This window comes from Elephas maximus, chromosome 5 (genome assembly GCF_024166365.1).
Source record: "Elephas maximus indicus isolate mEleMax1 chromosome 5, mEleMax1 primary haplotype, whole genome shotgun sequence".
Lineage (NCBI taxonomy): Eukaryota > Metazoa > Chordata > Mammalia > Proboscidea > Elephantidae > Elephas > Elephas maximus.
The window spans coordinates 42334576-42353597 of NC_064823.1; the positions used below are offsets into that span (position 1 = coordinate 42334576).

General features: G+C 38.3%; 1 protein-coding gene across 1 annotated transcript in view; it reads left to right on the top strand.

Moving 5' to 3' along the window:
- COL25A1 (collagen type XXV alpha 1 chain) overlaps positions 1–19022 on the top strand; it is a 535067-nt gene that overhangs the window by 465323 nt on the left and 50722 nt on the right. The window contains exons 19-22 of the mRNA XM_049885528.1: positions 11744–11806; positions 15450–15518; positions 16319–16363; positions 18149–18193. Coding sequence (XP_049741485.1) covers positions 11744–11806; positions 15450–15518; positions 16319–16363; positions 18149–18193 — 222 coding nt within the window. The remainder of the gene's footprint in view (positions 1–11743; positions 11807–15449; positions 15519–16318; positions 16364–18148; positions 18194–19022) is intronic.

Sequence of the window (19022 nt, forward strand, 5' to 3'; positions counted from 1 at the left end):
TTATTGGTCCAGTCGTGAGGATTTTTGTTTTCTTTATTTTGAGGTGTAATCCATACTGATCTGTTGTCTTTAATCTTCATCAGTAAGTGCTTCAGGTCCTCTTCATTTTTAGCAAGCAAGGTTGTCATCTACATATTGCAGGTTGTTAATGAGTCTTCCTCCAATCCTGATGCGTGCTCTTCTTCATGTAGTCCAGCTTCTCAGATTATTCGCTGAGCATATAGATTGAATAAGTATGATGAAATGTTACAATCCTGACATACACCTTTCCTGATTTTTGAATATTACACTGTTTAATTTCTTCATGTTTGTTCCAAGAATAGATCTAGTTGAATATTTCCAGGACCAGTGAAAACATAATAATCTTGTGCGGCTGTAATTAAAACAAAATGATAACAAATAACAGTTTAAACTGTATTTAACCCCTAAGGTAATTAAATTATTACCTTCATATGATCCTCCGTCTCTCTCTCCCTGCCCCTTTCTGTTCCCCCCTCACTCCATTTCCCCATCTACTCCTTCTCTTCCTCTTTCTTCTTTTCGTTCTTTTTACTTTCCTCCCACCCTTTATGATCCTCCGTCTCTCTCTCCCTCCCCCTTTCTGTTCCCTCCTCACTCCATTTCCCCATCTACTCCTTCTCTTCCTCTTTCTTCTTTTCGTTCTTTTTACTTTCCTCCCACCCTTTAGTTAGGTACTAACCAGACCATAATCACTAATGAGAAGTTTTCAGTGATTTTTCCAATACTACTTAATTTCATTTCTCAGTAACTCAGTGGGCTTCATAAAAATTATTTCTAGTTGTTATTTTCAATATTACTGATAAGAATACATTTTAATAATTACTGCTATCATCTAGGGTCTGCTTTATCCTTTTAGTAAAAACAAATACTGGTGAGAAAACTGAGGTATTCCATTTCTTTTACTCAGGGTTACTCAGTGAATCAGGGACATGGCTAGGAATGAAAGCAGGTCTCCTTTTATTAGTATTACCTTTTACGTTCCAGGCTCAGACTCAACATAACACTCTAGGAAGTGATGACAGTGTATTGCTGGGAGTGACAATGTTAATTAGGGAGTGCTCAGGACTGCAGTTTACCGGTAACTTCTCTCAAGAATGTTAAGTTCATTTGAATGCTAGGTATGAGTGCCAGGATATTCTACAAATAGGTGATTGCTGTTATCACTCAGTTATTGGTTATGCTGCTGGACAAAGCATGTTAAAGGAGCCTCGGTGTTATCTAAACCTGTCCACTCACTTGATAAATGAAAATCATGAGGCTCAGAGAGACCGAGTGACTTTTCAAGGGCTTAGAAATAGACCATGGCAGAACCTGGACTGAAATCTGTCCCCAGTCTCCATCCAGCGATCTTTCAAATCCTCATACTGACTGTAGTTGAAGTAACTATTTGCGTATAAAAAGTTGTGATGCCCCAAATATGCTTTAAGAACTACAGACCTTTAAGAACTTAACTACAGAGTATCTTTTAATGGTGATGGGAACTTTGGCAATGGGTACAGGTGGTGGTTACGGATCACCATTAATGCCATCAATGCCACTGAATTGTACATGTAAAAAATGTTAACATTGGCAAATGTTGGGTTATATACTTTTATCACAATAAAAAAAGTTATCAAAAATGTTAAAAAAACGAAAAACTACAGACTTAGGTCATATAAAGTCTCAAATGTATATCCTTTAGTGCTACTCAAAGTCTGCAATGAGATAAGTACAGAATTGGAGTGTAAATTTTTAGAAAATATAGTAATTTCACAGTATAATTTTATATTTGTTGAAAAAAAATTGAGATTTTATTTTGTGTCTTTGTTCTTATGGAAACCCTGGTGGCATAGTGGTTAAGAGTTCAGCTGCCAACCAAAAGGTCAGCAGCTCAAATCCACCAGGTGCTCCTTGGAAACCCTGGGGGGCAGTTCTATTCTGTCCTATAGGGTCGCTATGAGTAGAATTCAACAGCAACGGGGTTTTTTTTTTTTTTTTTGGTTTTATAAATTTCATTTTTCTAGCATTTCACTTTTATTATACTTTACAAAAAGTATTGGTCCATCATTCATTGCAAACTAAAACAAAACAAAAAAACTGGTCCTTCAATACAGCCAGGTTGAGAAGAACCTAGAGCAGCGCTTCTCAAAATGTAATGTACGTACGAATCACCTAGAGATTTGGTTAAAATGCAGATTCCAATTAAGTGGGCCCAGTGCAGCCTGAGATCCAGCCTTGCTAACAAACCCCCAGTTCCCAGTACTTTGCCTTGAGTAAGAAGGCTCTGGGTGCCTCTCTCAGGGTGCTGATTGGTGGAGGTTTCCCAGATTCCAGTAATAATTTTTCTAGAATTTAATACAAAGCTGTAAACTTTACTACCTTTTTCTTATTTTAACTCCAAAAAGATCTCATAAATTCAAAATTAATTTTTTTTAATTCTACTTTAAACCAAATCAAACCCAGTGCCATCAGGTCAATTCCGACTCATAGCGACCATATAGGACACAGGAGAGCTGCCCCATAGAGTTTCCAAGGAGTGCCTGGTGGATTCGAACTGCTGACCCTTTGGTTAGCAGCCGTAGCTCTTAAACACTACACCACCAGGGTTTCCAATTCTACTTTCGATGAAGGTTTATAGAACAAACTTTCTCATTAAACAGTACACATATCATTTTGTGACATTGATTAACAACCCCACGACATGTCAACACTGCCTTCTCAACGTTGGGTTCCTGTTACCAGCTTTCCTGTTCCCTCCTGCCTTCTTGTCCTTGCCCCTAGGCTGATGTGCCCTTTAGTCTTTGTTTTGTTTTATGGGCCTGTCCAATCTTTGACTAAAGAGTGAACCTCAGGAGTGACTTCATCACTGAGCTGAAAGGGTGTTCAGGGTTCTCCAGTCTCTGTCAGGCCAGCAAGTCTGGTCTTCCTTTTTGAGTTAGAATTTTGTTCTACATTTTTCTCCAGCTCTGTCTGAGACCCTCTATTGTGATCCCTGTCAGAGCAGTCACTGGTGGTAGCCGGATACCATCTAGCTGTACTGGACTCAGTCTGATGGAGGCCGTGGTAGTTGTGGTCCCTTAGTCCTTTGGACTAACCTTTCCCTTTGTATCTTTAGTTTTCTTCATTCTTCCTTGCTATCAAAGGGGTAAGACCAGTGGAGGATCCCAGATGGCTGCTCACAGGCTTTTAAGACCCCAGACGCTACTCACCAAAGTAGACTGTAGAACATATTCTTTATAAACTATGTTATGCCAGTTGAACTAGGTGTTTCCAGAGACCATGGTCCATACAGCCCTAAGCCTAGCAATTCAGTCCCTCAGAAAGTTTGGTTGTGTCTATGGAGCTTCCGTGACCTTGCCTTGTACAAGTTGTGCTGGATTCCCCGGTACTGTGTACTGTCTTACCCTTCACTGAAGTTACCACTTATCTATTGTCTATTTAGTGTTTTTCCATCCCCCCCATAACCATCAAAGATTGTTTCTTTTTGTGTGTAAACTTTTTCATGAGTTTTTACCGTACTGATCTCATACAATATTTGTCCTTTTGTGATTGACTTATTTCACTCAGCATAATGCCCTCCAGATTCATCCATGTTATGAGATGCTTCACAGATTCATTGTTGTTCTTTATCATTGCATAATATTCCATTGTGTGTATGTACCGAAGTTTGTTTATCCATTCGTCTGTTGATGGGCATCTAGGTAGTTTCCATCTTTTTGCTATTGTGAATAATGCTGCAATGAATATGAGTGTGCATATGTCTATTCGTGTGACAACTCTTATTTCTCTAGGATATATTCCTAGCAGTAGGATTGCTGGATCATATGGTATTTCTATTTCTAGCTTTCTAAGGAAGTGCCATATCATTTTCCAAAATCAGTGTATCATTTTGCATTCCCACCAACAGTGCATAAGAGTTCCAATCTCTGTGTAGCCTCTCCAACATTTGTTATTTCCTGGTTTTTTGATTTGTGCCAGTAATGTCACAGTGAGATGGTATCTCATCGTGGTTTTGATTTGCATTTCTCTAACGGCTAGTGATCAAGAGCATTCCCTCATGTGTATGTTGGCTGCTTGAATGTCTTCTTTGGTGAAGTGGCTGTTCATTTTCTTTCCCCATTTTTGGATTGGACTACTTGTCTTTTTGTTTTACAGGTGTTGGATTTTCTTGTAGATTTTAGAGATTAGACTTTTGCCTGATTCGTAATAGCCAATTTTTTCCCCCAGTCTGTAGGTTCTCTTTTTACTCTTTTGGTGAAGTCTTTTGATGAGCATAAGTGTTTTCACTTTTAGAAGATCCCAGTTATCTAGCTTATCTTCCAGAGTTTGTGTGTTGTTAGTTGTGGTTTGTAGCCTGTTAATGCTGTGTACTAGGGCCTCTAGCACTGACCCTATTTTTTCTTCTATGAACGTCACGGTTTTTGGCTTTATAGTTAGGTCTTTGATCCATTTTGAATTAGTATTTTTATATGGTGTGAGGTGTGGGTCCTGTTTCATTTTTTTGCAGATGGGCACCATGTTTTTGCCAGCACTTTTTCTGGTTATTTGTTAAAAAGGCTGTCTTTTCCCGCACCTGATGGACTTTTGGCCCTTGTCAAAGATCAGGTGACCATAGGTGGATGGATTTACACCTGGGCTCTCAATTCTGTTCCATTGGTCAGTATGTCTGTCTTTGTAGCAGAACCAGACTGTTTTGACTACTGTAGCTGTATAAAAAGTATAGTACATTAAATTCAGAATTTTAATGAATTTTCTTGTCACTTAAAAATGAGAAAAAAAGTTAATTAACAAATCAGAAAACTAAAAGATTAGTGACTTTTTCCAGAAGAAAAGCCTATATTTTATTGTTTTTACTTCAGCAGCAACATTATCTTACCTAGAGTTTGTATGTTTCAAAGCCTATTTCCTTTTGACTACAATAGCTGCCAGTACCTGCCCTTTTCAAAGAATCTGTACCCTATTTATTTATTCCTAAAATGGCTTAGTGAAATTTTTGATTTGGATTTTTGGGTTAGATAATTGCCTAGGTGATAAATCAAAAGGATTGAAGAAAATCATATATGTATACATATATATTATACATATATATACACACACATTTGCACTTGATTTTATATATGTATGTATATAAAATAAGGTCTAATTAAAATTATCTTTGCTTTTAATTAAAATCACCACTTCATCTTACCCCTACTCTCCCTCACACTCTACCCAGAAAGTTGATGCATACGATAGTAATTCTTACACAGCCATGACCCAGATCTCAGTGATATGTTACTATAAAAGGAACAGACTTTCAACCAACTCATAGCAACCCTATAGGGCTGAGTAGAACTGCCTCATATGGTTTCCAGGGAGTGGTTGGTGGATTCGAACTGCCAAGCTTTGTGGCTAGCAGTGGAGCTCTTAATCACTATGCCACCAGGGCTCCCAGCCTGAAGTGGATCACAGTAATTCAAGTCTTTGACTTCTATTTTTTGAGTGCATAATTGCCAGAATGCTCCTTAAAATTCTCTCTTTTCCCTGTCCTATGCACTGCCCCGAAACCCTAGTGGCGTAGCGGTAGTGCTACGGCTGCTAACCAAAATGTTGGCAGTTCAAATCCACCGTATGCTCCTTGGAAACTGTATGGGGCAGTTCTAATCTGTCCTCTTGGGTCGCTATGAGTTGGAATCAACTCGACGGCACTGGGTTTCAGTGGTAGAGCAATTTTACTTACTGTCCGCCTGTTTAAATCTGCTTTGCCTGATTATGATAACTAGCACCTGCCCTTTTATAAGACTTTCTGCTTTATGTTATTCCCTGCCTCATGCTATTCCTAAAATGACTCATTATAATTGTCATTTGGATTTTCTAGCTCAAGTAATTGCCCTAGTAAAAAGAAGGAGAAGAAAAAAAAAAGAACTCTCTGGGTTTATGTTTTCCATCATTAAAAGCAACATAAACACTTAATCCCATTATAGTTCCTGTTTCCTCTATTGCGTCTCTCCCTCACTTTACCAAATGTGTGAATAATTTTCAGTTTAGCATTCTCCTATTTCCATTAAATAAATGAGATTATACATGTAAAACAGTTCATAGCCTAATACAAATAATGGTTTCTCCTGTTCCTTGCCCTGGTAACTTCTGTAACCTCATTTTTGTGTAGCCTGATTTACCCCAAAGATGATTCCCCGAAGGTCTTTTGTCTTTGAATCATCTTTTCAGCTGTTTATCCCAATCTTTCTCTGATCCAGTCTCTTTTCTCTGTTTTGATTAATAAGAATTGTGACTACAGTAGCATAGTCATTCCTTATTTTTTTTATCCCATTAAGTGTTTATATAACATCAAGCTGCTATTGCCTTTCTCCTAGACATTTCAGGAAACTTTAGAATCTTTAGAACCTTTGAGCTGTACATCAGTCCTTGTCAAAGAAGCCAGAATTTTTTTTTTTAAGGATTATACTCATTTATAGGAAATTCAATGACTATTTTCTTCTTTCCTTAAAGGAAGCAAAATCGTTCTTGGCAAACCTGTCACTTTTCTGCCAAACACAGTCCTCATATGTTTTAAACCTCTTTTGGTTTTGCAGTACTTAATGTCCTAGCAGACGGATATTGTCTCATAAAATGATGATATAGTCACATGAGAAAATTCAGGATTAATTCTTGAAAGAAGTTGAAGAGGGATTGCATATAACCCAGTGGAGATGGCAAGGTGACAAGGAGGCACCCTGTATATCACCAGTTAGATTGCAGAGGAAAGGAGTCCTGGTGCAAGATCAGCTGTTTGAACCCACCCAGCGGCACTGTGGGAGAAAGATGTAGCAATCTACTTTCCATGAATATAGCCTTGGAAACCTTATAGGGCAGTTCTACTCTTGTCTTATAGGGTGGCTATGAGGCAGAATCAACTCGATGGCATACAACTACAGATTGCAGAGAGGCAGAAATATTACTACTACTACTAATAATGAAGCTAGCATAACTTGGACCTATTCAATGAGGACAATAATATTTATTGAACACTTACCTTATGCTAGGGACAGCACTAAGTGCTTTGCTTGCATTATCTTATAATAAGTCTTGACTAACCTACCGCATAAATAAGCAGGATCTCCCATTACTTGACACTTCAGGACTCCAGCTTGCAAAACCAGCCTTTAACTCAATTCTGTACCTTTGTACACAGCAGCGGTTCTCGAAGCTTTTGGTCTCAGAACCCCATTATATTCTTAACAATTATTGAGGACCAAAAGAAAGCTTTTGTTTTTATGAGTTACATCTATTGATAGTTACTATATTAAAAATTAAAACTAGGAATTTAAAAAAAAAAAACCATTGCATGTTAACATAAATAACATGCTTTATGAAAAATAACTCAATTTTCCAAAACAAAGCTTAGCAGGTAGAGTGGCATTGCTGTAAATTTTTTGCAAATCTCTTTCATGTTTGACTTAATACAGGGCAGCTGGATTCTCATATCTGCTTCTGCATTCAATCTATTGCAAGTTTTTGTTTGTTTTGGTTGAAGTACATGACAAAAATCCAACCTCTTATAGATATGTTGCTGTCAAGTTGATTCTGACTCATGGAGACCCCATGTGTGTCAGATTAGAACTATGCTCTGTACAGTTTTCAATTGCTGATTTTTTGGAAGTAGATCACCAGGACTCTCTTCCGAGGTGCCTCTGGGTGGACTTGAACCTCCAACCTTTTGGTTAACAGCCAAGTGCTTTAATTGTTTGTACCACCCAGGAATCCTATAGCTGGACAAAGAAGGGGTTTTTAAAAATAGCTTTTTCATATAATCGTGGATACTCTTGTTTGATACGACACAAAACTCCACAAATGGTACTTTCTTGAAATTTAGGTATATCTGGAATCTGAAACTGTATCAATGAACTTAGACTCTGCAGTCATGAGAGAATGAAAGTAAATAAGGAAAATTTTGTCTTTGTATTTTTGTGCAGATAGTTTGACCTAGAGTACTCCTGAAATGGTCTCAGAAATCTTCAGGGGTCCCCAGAGCACACTTTTGGAACCTCTGGAATAAACTCAGGAGGATAAGAAACAGCTCAACTGGCTCAAGACCATGAATAGACATGTTCATGGCTTATTTACTCCAACAATTGTAAATGATTAATTTCTTTTATAAGGATCAGCACAAAGCTGGTTCCTATGAGGCGGAGGTTAAAGATGTCCCAAATGTCCAACTTTTCCAAAGTGCTGTACCACTCCATCATCTCTAACATCAACTACTCCATCTCCCCTCAGTATTCTCGCTCCCGTTTTTGGGTTCCGTAATTCATTACAACACCTCACAGAGCTCACAAATCATACTTACAGTTAAGTGGTTAATTACAGAAGTAACGGGGTACAAATTGGAATCGGGATCATCTTGGAGGTAATGGGAACAACTCAGGACGCAGTTTCTTGATCAGGACAGCTGCTCTCACCCTCTGCTGCTGCGTCCTGCTGGGGGCCTTCCTGGGCAAATGTTACAACATTTAGTTAGCTCCGTGGGTTGGCAAGCCGTGCCACAGCCGTCTTGTGCTGGTGTCCTGCTTCCTGCTGTCTCACGCTGCTATCACTCTTACTACTGCTGTGCCGCCACCGTCTCCTGCTGTCTTCTGAGTTACAGCTCCTCTCTCTCACTCTCTGTCTCCTCCGTCCCAACCCCCCATGCCTCCCTTTAAGCCTAGTGGGATAGCAAAATTGACCAATCTCCTCACTGGGGTTCCATACACCTTATTTGCATGGTCCACCCCCACAAGCTTGCCAGGGAGCTTATTTACATTATTAGCAAGCTATCCAACCCCCTTATTGGGACACAAGTACCTCATTTCCATAGTCCTACCCAGTTATTTGGTGGGAGTTTCAAAGACGATGGCTAGAAGGCCCATATTAAGTAATTCAGTGCATAGCAAATTGTCTTTCAAGGCAGAAGGGAAGAGACTGAGGACTAGTGTCCTACCCTCTTTTGCAGTGGACTTACTGGCGGACTTCGGACAGTGTAAATTTAATGGCCTCATAATCATTATCCCCTCCCTATTCTGTCAGGAAGATCCCTGAGTGGTACAAACATTTCACTCAGCTACTAACAGAAAGGTTGGCAATTCAGACCCATCCAGAGGCTCTGCAAAAGAAAAGCCTGGCAATCTGCTTACATAAACATCACAGCAAGAAAACCCTATGGATCTCAGTTCAACCTTGTAACACATGGGGCCGCCATGAGTCACACTGACTCGACAGCAATAAGGTTTTTTTTTGCGGGGGAGGGGGAGAGAATTTCTGCCAAGATATAGAGAGGATGGAGATAATGCCTCTAAAGTGATTGAGAGCTCCAAAAGCAAATAAACATAAAACTGTGATCTTATAGTTAAATGTGCTATTTCCCCTCAAATAAATTGAAATACAAGATTTCTCAGTATGTACAGATACGGTAGGTGCTTTCTTAGAAGGGCTTGATAAGGTATAACTAATCACACTCAAAACCTTTAACACAGTCAGGAGTGCTGAAATTATTACAAACTGCAAACTGCCAGCCTTATATCTTGAAATAAAAATTGTTCCCCTAAGCATTCTATTTAAAGAGACTTTCTGTTCACTTATGAAGAACAGTTTAAGCTAGGTTCTATTTTAAAAAATAATAATAAAAGAAAAGAAAGGAAAAAACACTTTTGTCTAACCACTGAAATCGCTGTCTTATTTATTTGTAAGTTATGAAACTGCATGCTTCATTTTGTTTTTATAAACTAAACACTAACCTGCATAAGGAATATATTTTTTGCAACATTTAGTGTCTTTTCTACTCTTTTATTAGTATGCTTCTATTTGCTTGGCTGAACAATCAGATCGTTTTGTTTCTACTTGAAGATATACGAGAGGTCTTGTCTACCTATAAACTTTCAACCTATTAACTTGCATTATATTTTCATGACAGTAAGTCATTACTAATAATATGCATTGACTTTAATACTTGTTTCTTTGAGCTTGGGGGGGGAATGTTTATGTATTTGTATATTTCATTTTATAGGTAGAAATATTTAAATTTATTCCTTCTTTTTTTTGTTTATGAAATAATAATTTAAACAGTTTTACTAGAAGTAAAAATGGTTATTATTGATTTCTCTGAATATAGCTCCCATTTTTATTTTAGGCCATTAAGAGAACCACCCAAAATTGTTTGTTCAGATTCTCCTCTCTGTGATGTGTGAGGTTATATGTGGGGAGAGGAACCATAGAGTTACAGAAATTTTACAAGCAAATAAACCTAAAACCTTAATCCCTCTTCCCCCCTTTTTTTCTTAAATCAGTGCCATGAGCATCAGTTCGAAAGATCTGTTTGAGCTGTTTATCGATGTGGTATACAAATTAATGAGTAATGTCTTTTTTTGTGGTGGTGACATCCTTTATTCCATACCTCATGCCCAAGGTTTTATATACATATTTTTCAATTCACTTGCTTGAAAGATATTTGATGACATTTAGACACTTTTTGTAAAGCATCCATCCTGTATCTTCCTAGCCACCTCCAAGTATCATAACGGGCTGAAAATCACTGCCTTAGGAAAAATTTGATGTATCAAACAACAGTAACGACTGTCCCCAAAATAAATAATCCAGAGGGTTGAGGATAGGAAATGTGGAAACAGAACCATTAGGTTTTTTGTTTTGAAATTTTGTTATACATTTCAGGTAGCTAGACTCTTACATTTGAGTTCTTATACTTAAAATATAAACAACAACGAAAAAACTTTGTGGATGTTCAGGAATATATGAGCACTGGTTTCCTCTGGGTAGCAAAGCAGAGGTTTAGGGTGTATGGCAAGGAGAGATTTTGTTCTTTTCCGAGTTGAAATTCCTGAATCTGTTCCCTAATTACATTCACTGTATTAGCTATCTGTTGCTGCCTAGCATATTACCCCAAAATGTAGTGGCCTAAAACAATAAGCATTAATTATCTATTAGTTTATGAGGGGAAGGAATTGGAGCATGGCTCAACTGGGTGCCTCTGGCTCAAGGTCTCCCATGAGGTTGCAGTCGAGCTGTCAGCCACGGCAGTGGTCTCATCTGAAGACTACTAGGGTGGGTATCTGCTTCCAAGCTCACTTACGAGGCTTTTGCAGACCTGTGTCTTCGCTGGTTGTTGACTGGAGACATCAGCTCTTCACCACATGGGCTTCTCCACAGAGCTGCTCACAACTTGGCAGCCGGCTTCCCTCAGAGCAAGGAAGCCAAATAAGAGAGACCAAGAGAGGGCCCCCAAAATGGAAAACAGAGTCTTTATATAACTTAATCTCAGAAGTGACATCCCACCACTTCTGCTATGTTCTATTCATTAGAAGTGAGTCACTAAATCCAGCCCATGCTCAAGGGGAGGGGATTATACAAGGACATGAACACCAGGAGGCTGGGATCATTGGGGGCCATCTTAGAGGCTGACCACCACATCCATAGAACATAATGGATATTAATTGGGTAAGCGGTAAGAAGCACCAGACAATATATGAGAAAAGAAATTTTAAAGATATTTATCTGATTTCTTTGTCACATTTACCTTCTTAAGTTTCTCTAAAGCTTTGCTGAAAGTATTTTTACTGATCAAGGCTAATTCTGATTAATCACATAATCAATAGCTGGATCTCAGTAAGAAAGCTGTACGTGCTCGAGGGAGGAAAATCCCAGTAGAGGGAAGAAGTCAGTTTAACTTATTTGCTGTCAAATGTGTAATGATCTTGTGCATCCATCTTTTTAAAAGGGAGAACCAGGTTTCATTGGTCCTCAAGGAGAACCAGGCTTACCAGGATTACCAGGAACAAAAGTAAGTAAAGTCTTTTCCCCTTTCTTTCTTTCTGAATTTTCTTCATGTAGTTTTTAGTCCATTCTGTTTAAAGAAATGTGAGGCAACCTTATGATTTGGATGACTAGATATTTTTGCTAATAGAGAACTAAGGCACCCATTCCTCCAATTACTAACACTTCTAAGTAGGAATGCTGTGTCACATAGAGTCCTGGGAAGTTAATTCCAGAAAGCCTTAGTCAGGATGTCAGAATGGTAGAATATATTAGCTGTTCAGTTGTGCCCCAAGTTGCCCTTAAACTGATACGATGTTCTTAGCCTCCTGTCCACGTGGAAAAGTGGGGGAATTCTGAAGAGGAAGATAGAACTCATTAACTCCTGCTCCTCATCACCGATTTTAGGATATAATGGTAAATCAAGCATTATTACTATTCCCCATCATTCCCTAGATTTCAAAGGCAAATACTGACGTCATATAGATTCCCAAGTGCTTCATTCCAAAAGGATCCGCCCTGAATAACATCTGCAGAAAGATTCTGTAATGAAAGCCATCTCGGGATCCTCTACTTGGCAACTCTAGAGAGGGCTCTAAAAGCACAATCTCTATGCCACCAAGTAAAAAAAAACTATGTTGCCGTGATGCAGTCAGGCCCACACTCTCTTTTTGTCTACCCAGTATGACATGAAAAGGTACGGCTCAGATGATGGAGCTTTACTCATGACAGACTCATAAATCAAAGAAGGGGCAAAATGAGATCAAACCACATTCTTTCCTTTTTAAACCATAGCAGTCTTTGCCTCAATGTGTACTGCATTCACCAGAATGCAGTACACATTGAGGCAGGCAGGGATGCTTTCCAAGAGCCAGAGAAATATGTGCACGGTCTGTTCTAACAGAGGGGTCTTCGTTTCCACTGGTTGAGTGAAAGTAACTCCAGTCCTAGTAAATGGAAACTATGTGTGGCCTCAGGGGGACTGAAACTTGGTTGAATTATGCAAAATTGCTGTTTTTTTAACCAATTTCTTTTTCACATAATGAGTTGTCAGACTTATTAACAAAAAAATGAGGAGTGCTTGCCTGAAGAGATTCACACAAGAACTGTGCTTTCTCAAATGAAAGCAGAGAGAGAAAGAGAAAATGATGAGCCAAAACCAAAACCAGACTCGTTGCTGTCGAGTTGATTCCAACTTATAGCGACCCTATAAGACAGAGTAGAACTACCCCATAGAGTTTCCAAGGAGCAGCTGGTGGATTTGAACTCCCAACCTTTTGATTAGTAGCTCCTCTCTTAACCACTAAGCCACTAGGGCTCCAAATGATGAGCATTCCCTGTTAATACAAGAACTGTTGTATTTACTCGGGCATGCAGCCGTAGAACCAGGTAAGAGAAAGAAGGCAGCCTCACAATGAGCACAATGTACAGAAAGGGACCCTGGTCAGTGTCAAAGAGAACCATGTGTGAACAAGATTTGTAAGCATCGATGGCATCTTGTTTGCTAGACAAGCAAAAATAGAACACAGAAGTAGAGAGTAGAATTCATCCCTAAATATATTATTTGAATGATTTTAAACTATTCAGCAGTTTCAAAAAATCTGTAACATCAACATGAATTACTGTTTATGAAGAACTCCCCCACACATAATTTTACAGACCAAATACTTTTAAAACACATACTACTCCAGTAGACCTAGAACAGTCTAAAGAAATGCGGCTTTAGTCAAAATGTTTTTAAAATATTTTGAATGACGAGTTTATTCATTAATTCAGAAAAATATATATATGTATATATTTTTGGCTATGTATAATACACATACATGTATATATCTAGGAAACCCTGGTGGTGTAGTGGTCAAGAGCTACAGCTGCTAACCAAAAGGTCAGCAGTTCAAATCCACTGGGCGCTCCTTGGAAACCCTATGGGGCAGCTCTATTCTGTCATGTAAGGTCGCTATGAGTTAGAATCGACTTGACAGCAATGGGCTAATATATATCCATGTATTTTCTAGTATTTGAGAATGGGGAGTAAATGCAACAAAGAGTCTCTACTTTTCCTGAAGCTTCTGCTCCAGTAAGTGTGAGGGACTGGTGAGGGAGAGAAAAAAGTAAACGAGTAGATAAATAATTTTAGAGAGTGATAACAAACTGATCAAAGGCCTTGTAATAAAAAGTGATTCTATGTAAATATATATAGATTTCACCCCTGTGGTATTTTACAGATAAATAATTTTTAAAGGTTTTTGGTTTTCCCTAAAATATGTTTATAGCTGCTATTTTAGAATTTTTCTGTAATTTTTAAAGTAAAATATTAAAAGAAGCACCAAGTACTATACTCTCTTTTAGATAGAATTTTTATATACTAACAGCCTCTAATCTCTGGAAAATTTACTCTGGTCCCTTTTTTCAGTCTCCTTCATCTGGGCAAGTCCCTTGCCTTTCTCCCAACCTCTCCATATTCATACCCTCCTCAGTTCATGCCTAGAAACCTACTGAATTCCCTACCATCTTTCCTCCTGTTTGTCTTAACTCTTGCCCTAATCTATCCCACCTCCCCTACAAAACCACCAAGGCTTGCCAGAGTGGTCATGATAGAGATAAGGATAAAGTCCTACATCACCCACCATGGATCCAATCTTAACTTCTCCTCCTCCAAAATGAATCCATCCTTCAGTGAGGAGAGTGCCTCTCTCTTCCATAAACATGCCTCTGTCAGCCTGAATCCCACACTGGTTTGATTATTGTAATTCTACCAGTGATGGGAGAAGCCAGACACTCTCTACTCTGTGTTTCGATGTAAAATGTCACCATCTTCTTGGAGGCAATTTGGTAAGCTTTTAACATGCTCATACTTTTTGTCCCAGCAATTCCCCAACTAGGAATTCATCTTAAGAAATGATCAGAGGTTTGCGTATAGAAAGATTTATTCAAAAATTGAAGATTTGTCTTACTCCGTAGAGCCAATCTGGACAATTAGGAACCCTGTAGGGTTGCTTCTTTCTCACATACAGCGTTATATTGTTCCTTAATTCTTAAGTATTTTGTTCATGTGAATCTTATCTAACTGAATCACTAGCTTCTTGAGTACAGCCCTGTGTAGCAGAGCTATGTATATTGCAAAAATATGCAACATCTGTGTGCCTTTCACCACTCTAAGCGCTTTATGTTCGTAAATTATGAGATCAGTACAATAATTTTCCCCATTTTACAGAGGAAACTAAGGCTTACAAAACTTAACTAACTTTCCCAAACACAGACCTGGTAAATAGCAGAGCCAGGATTAAAACCCAGGAAGTCAGATTACAAAACCACTTTGCCACGCTTCTTCTCAGTAGTGCTTAAAAAGTAGCTATGGAGTGAAAATGTATGTTCATTTCTGACTTAACGATGCCCTTATCAATTTCCTTTAAAGTCTATTTACCAACATAAGTATCTGACAGGCATTTACCAAACCATTTCCTTATCTGTAAAATGGAGGTGAAGATACTAACTTTGCATAGGTGTTTTGATTATTAAATAAGATAATGCATGTTAAGATATTGATACAGTCCTGGGCACATGTTAAATAAGTGGTAACTCTCTGCTTTATTGATTTTATTTAACTCATCAATTAATCCACAGGGACTAACCTGGGGGTTGCCATTTACATATTGTACAATTTATGACAGGGTGAACGTGGGGAGGCAGGGCCTCCGGGAAGAGGGGAGCGAGGGGAGCCTGGAGCCCCTGGACCAAAGGTTAGTCATTCTTACATTGGAAAATAACACTCTTTGGTCTGGAAATGTGTCCCACTTGCTTTAGAACATGAAACTAAAGTAAAAGTCCTGAACGGGTATTAAACTATCAAAATCACAAATGATTTATAGAAATGTACACCAATTGGTTCTTTTCAGAAATGATTTTACAATTCAACTTTTCCAGTTTACTCAGTGCTCTTTGGTGAACAAATTGAATAACACATCCACCTGTTAAAGGGGAGCTGTTGTCATATTAACACTTTTATCACTCACGCGTTTTGGAGCTTACTGAGAAAACCCTGTTGATATGCGCTGTGTTGGTTTCTATGGTAACTTGATTATGTGCAACACCTTGAAAATATTAGAGCTGAGGGTTTGACTGTTCTGTCTTTATTCATCTAAACTCCCTGAAAACTAATGTGGTAACACTTTATTTTAATAACCCATCTTAGAGACAAAGGAAATGATTTATTCTTTGATGAAAAGGAAATTTATGCAGACAACCATTGTTGAGAGTAATGAGAATAATATACAAAACTCTTCCCCATTCACTCAGGTGGGGCAGTCTTCAGAGATAAAATGGAATGGAGGCTGATGGGGAAACTAGAGAATGGACTAATTATACATTGATGATACGTTTAGTGTTATCATAACCAACATTGTATAGAGCCATCAATTGAGGCAGTTAAAATAAAGTGTTTCTATTTTCTCTTCATTATTCTGAGTCACTGCTAATTTTTTTTTCTGTTCTTATCTCCTCTGTCATGTCTCTTTTTCATCTTTATATTCTCCTGTAATAGGGGAAGCCAGGTGAATCAGGAACTAGAGGCCCAAAGGGGTCCAAGGTCAGTAACAACACGGGGTAGCCATTTTAAGGTACTGCGCAGCCATCATGAGCTCTGGTTTTTGCCTTTTTCACAGAGAATGGTGTTTTAAATTAAACTCCTCCACACAGTGGCATTGTATTAATTTCTTCCCTATGAAGATATCTCAAAACAATTAGTTTGTTCCATCTTGTTTGTTTTTGTGTGTTCTTGTACTTAAGACTGTTCTTTAAAAGAAGTTGCATTTCCTGTTTCAGGAAAATCGCTTCTTCTTTGGAAAATGTTAAGTACTTTATTTAAATTAAATTATGTATTGTATACTCTTATTTTTTATTCTCAGGTTATCTTAGTGATAAATCTTTAAATTATACTTTGCCTTTAAGTTAGTTGTCTCCCTTCATCGCATTAAAATTTTACCACCAGTCGAAATTCTTCCTTTGTTATGTTCTTAATAATATCTGCAATGACATATACACTGTTAGAATTATATTATGTAAAATGATGTTAGCTAATAATGTGGAAAAATGGATACAAAAATGAGGAAAACAGAGAGTGCTTATTAATTCTCCATTCTATAGTAATTTTAATTATTATGGCCAATGTTATTAGCATAATGGGGATACAAAAAAAAGTAATACTTTTTCCTGCTTATCTTCACTGTTCCCTACCCAGTTTATAGGAATATGTAGTATATGTGTAAAGACATATAAAAATTCTTTGAATTCCATATTGAAAACAGACTATAAATTTAAGGCAATTTCAAAGAACCTTCAGATCCACACAAGTTGAAACCTCAAAAAGTTTTGTATTAGATTTCTGAGAATTTTGAGTGTTCTTGGAGCCAAGCAGGTACAATTTGGGGCTAGGACTACCCTATTGTCTCCCAGCCAGGGTAATGGCACCATAAATGGAACTTCAGAGATTTTCATATTGCACTGAAAAAAAGAGAGCTGGGGTTTGCCCTGCCCCTGAACTTCAGCCCTCCCAACCTGTTCTAGCTACCTGCTATCTACTCCAGCCCCATCTGAGTGATAAAATACCTACACCTATAACAGTTTCTTAGAAGTCCCTGGGGGGTGCAAATGGTTAACACGCTTAGCTACTGACTGAAAAGTTGGAGGGTCAAATTCACCCAGAAGTACCTTGGAAGAGGTGCCTTGGCAACCTACTTCTGCAAAATCAGACGTCAAAAACCCTATGGAGCACAGTTTCACTCTGCAACACACAGTGCCGCCATGAGTCAGAAGTGACTTAACGGCAACTGTTTATATATATATATATATATATATATATATATATATGTATATATAAACTTTTCCTCAGCCACCATCATTAGAGGGAGACCTAGCCAGTGACCTTTCCCTTCTAATTCGCCATAGAAGGAGCTGTCCATTCCTTTCCTGTCCTGATTATCTGTGCTTTTCTTCTCAGAGAACAAACAACCCAATTGCTTGACTTTTTTCCCAAATCTCTTCATAGAAAGCCAAGAACATGGCTTTATGTGGAGGATAAAAGCTTACTTTAGGTGCCATAGAAACCACTTTCTTTGAATTGAAAGATCCCAGGTAGTGAGAGAGTTACTATGGATATTCTTGTTCTAAGATATTCTATTATCTGAAATGGGGAATTTTAATTCCCTGCAAGCTACATCTTAAAGAAGCATTTGCCATCTTGGTGGTGGTTTTCCACTTCAGAATTTTATATTAAAGGTGCTGCTATAGGGTATAAATACATCCTTAGATCTGAGAGATTTCTAGACTGTTGACCTCACTACTAATTGTGTTTTTCTCTTTTCACTGGGGAAAGGGTGATCGTGGAGACAAAGGGGACTCCGGAGCCCTGGGGCCAAGGGTGAGTGTGCCTTTCATCTAAGCTTTTGCCCCCTACAAGTCCAGATTTAAAGGATGTGTCCGTGTTGCATTTCCCAAGGCACCTGGACTAAAAAGTACCCAATAATAGCAATAGAGGTAAACCACTGTAATTGTGGCTGCAACCCTCCCCCTTTTCTCCTTGGTTTTTAATTTTTTTTTCACTGGGATCAATGAGTGTGGGGATTCTAACACATAAAGTAAGCTTCATGGGAAGAATTTATAAAGATCTCCCCCTATCTACTTTCCCTCTGCTATAGTCATCCAACTAAAATAGAAGTTTCCATTTTTCAATTAATCCAATTTATAAAAGAAAGAAATAACCCAAATGTTCAGAGCCTTTTAAAAAAACAAGCAGAGAATTAGGACATGACTAATGGAAATTAAGTGGCGGAGCTAATGACTAGGGTAAAAGTTTCAAGAACAATATATATTCTCCTTTTTGTTCCCTGTTTGGTTTAATTTTAGTGGTATTCTATTCCTGTTGGGGAAGCCAAGCATTTCCTACAGAACCATGTTCTTTCCTCTTAAAGGAGTCCATAGGGTTTTCAAGGCTGTGACCTTTCAGAAGCAGATCGCTAGGCCTGTCTTCTGAGGCATCTCTTGGTGGGTTCGAGCTGCCAGCCCTTTTGGCTATTGTTCCTGTGCTTAATTGTTTGTGCCACCCAGGGACTCCATCCTCTTAAAAGAATGAGCAAGAAACCTATTAGGTGTAGATGCATAGAAAGAGATTAAGAATTGGCTTAATAAATACAAATAACACCAATAAAATTTTGCAAGTCAGATTAGTCTATATAATTTTCAGAAAACAG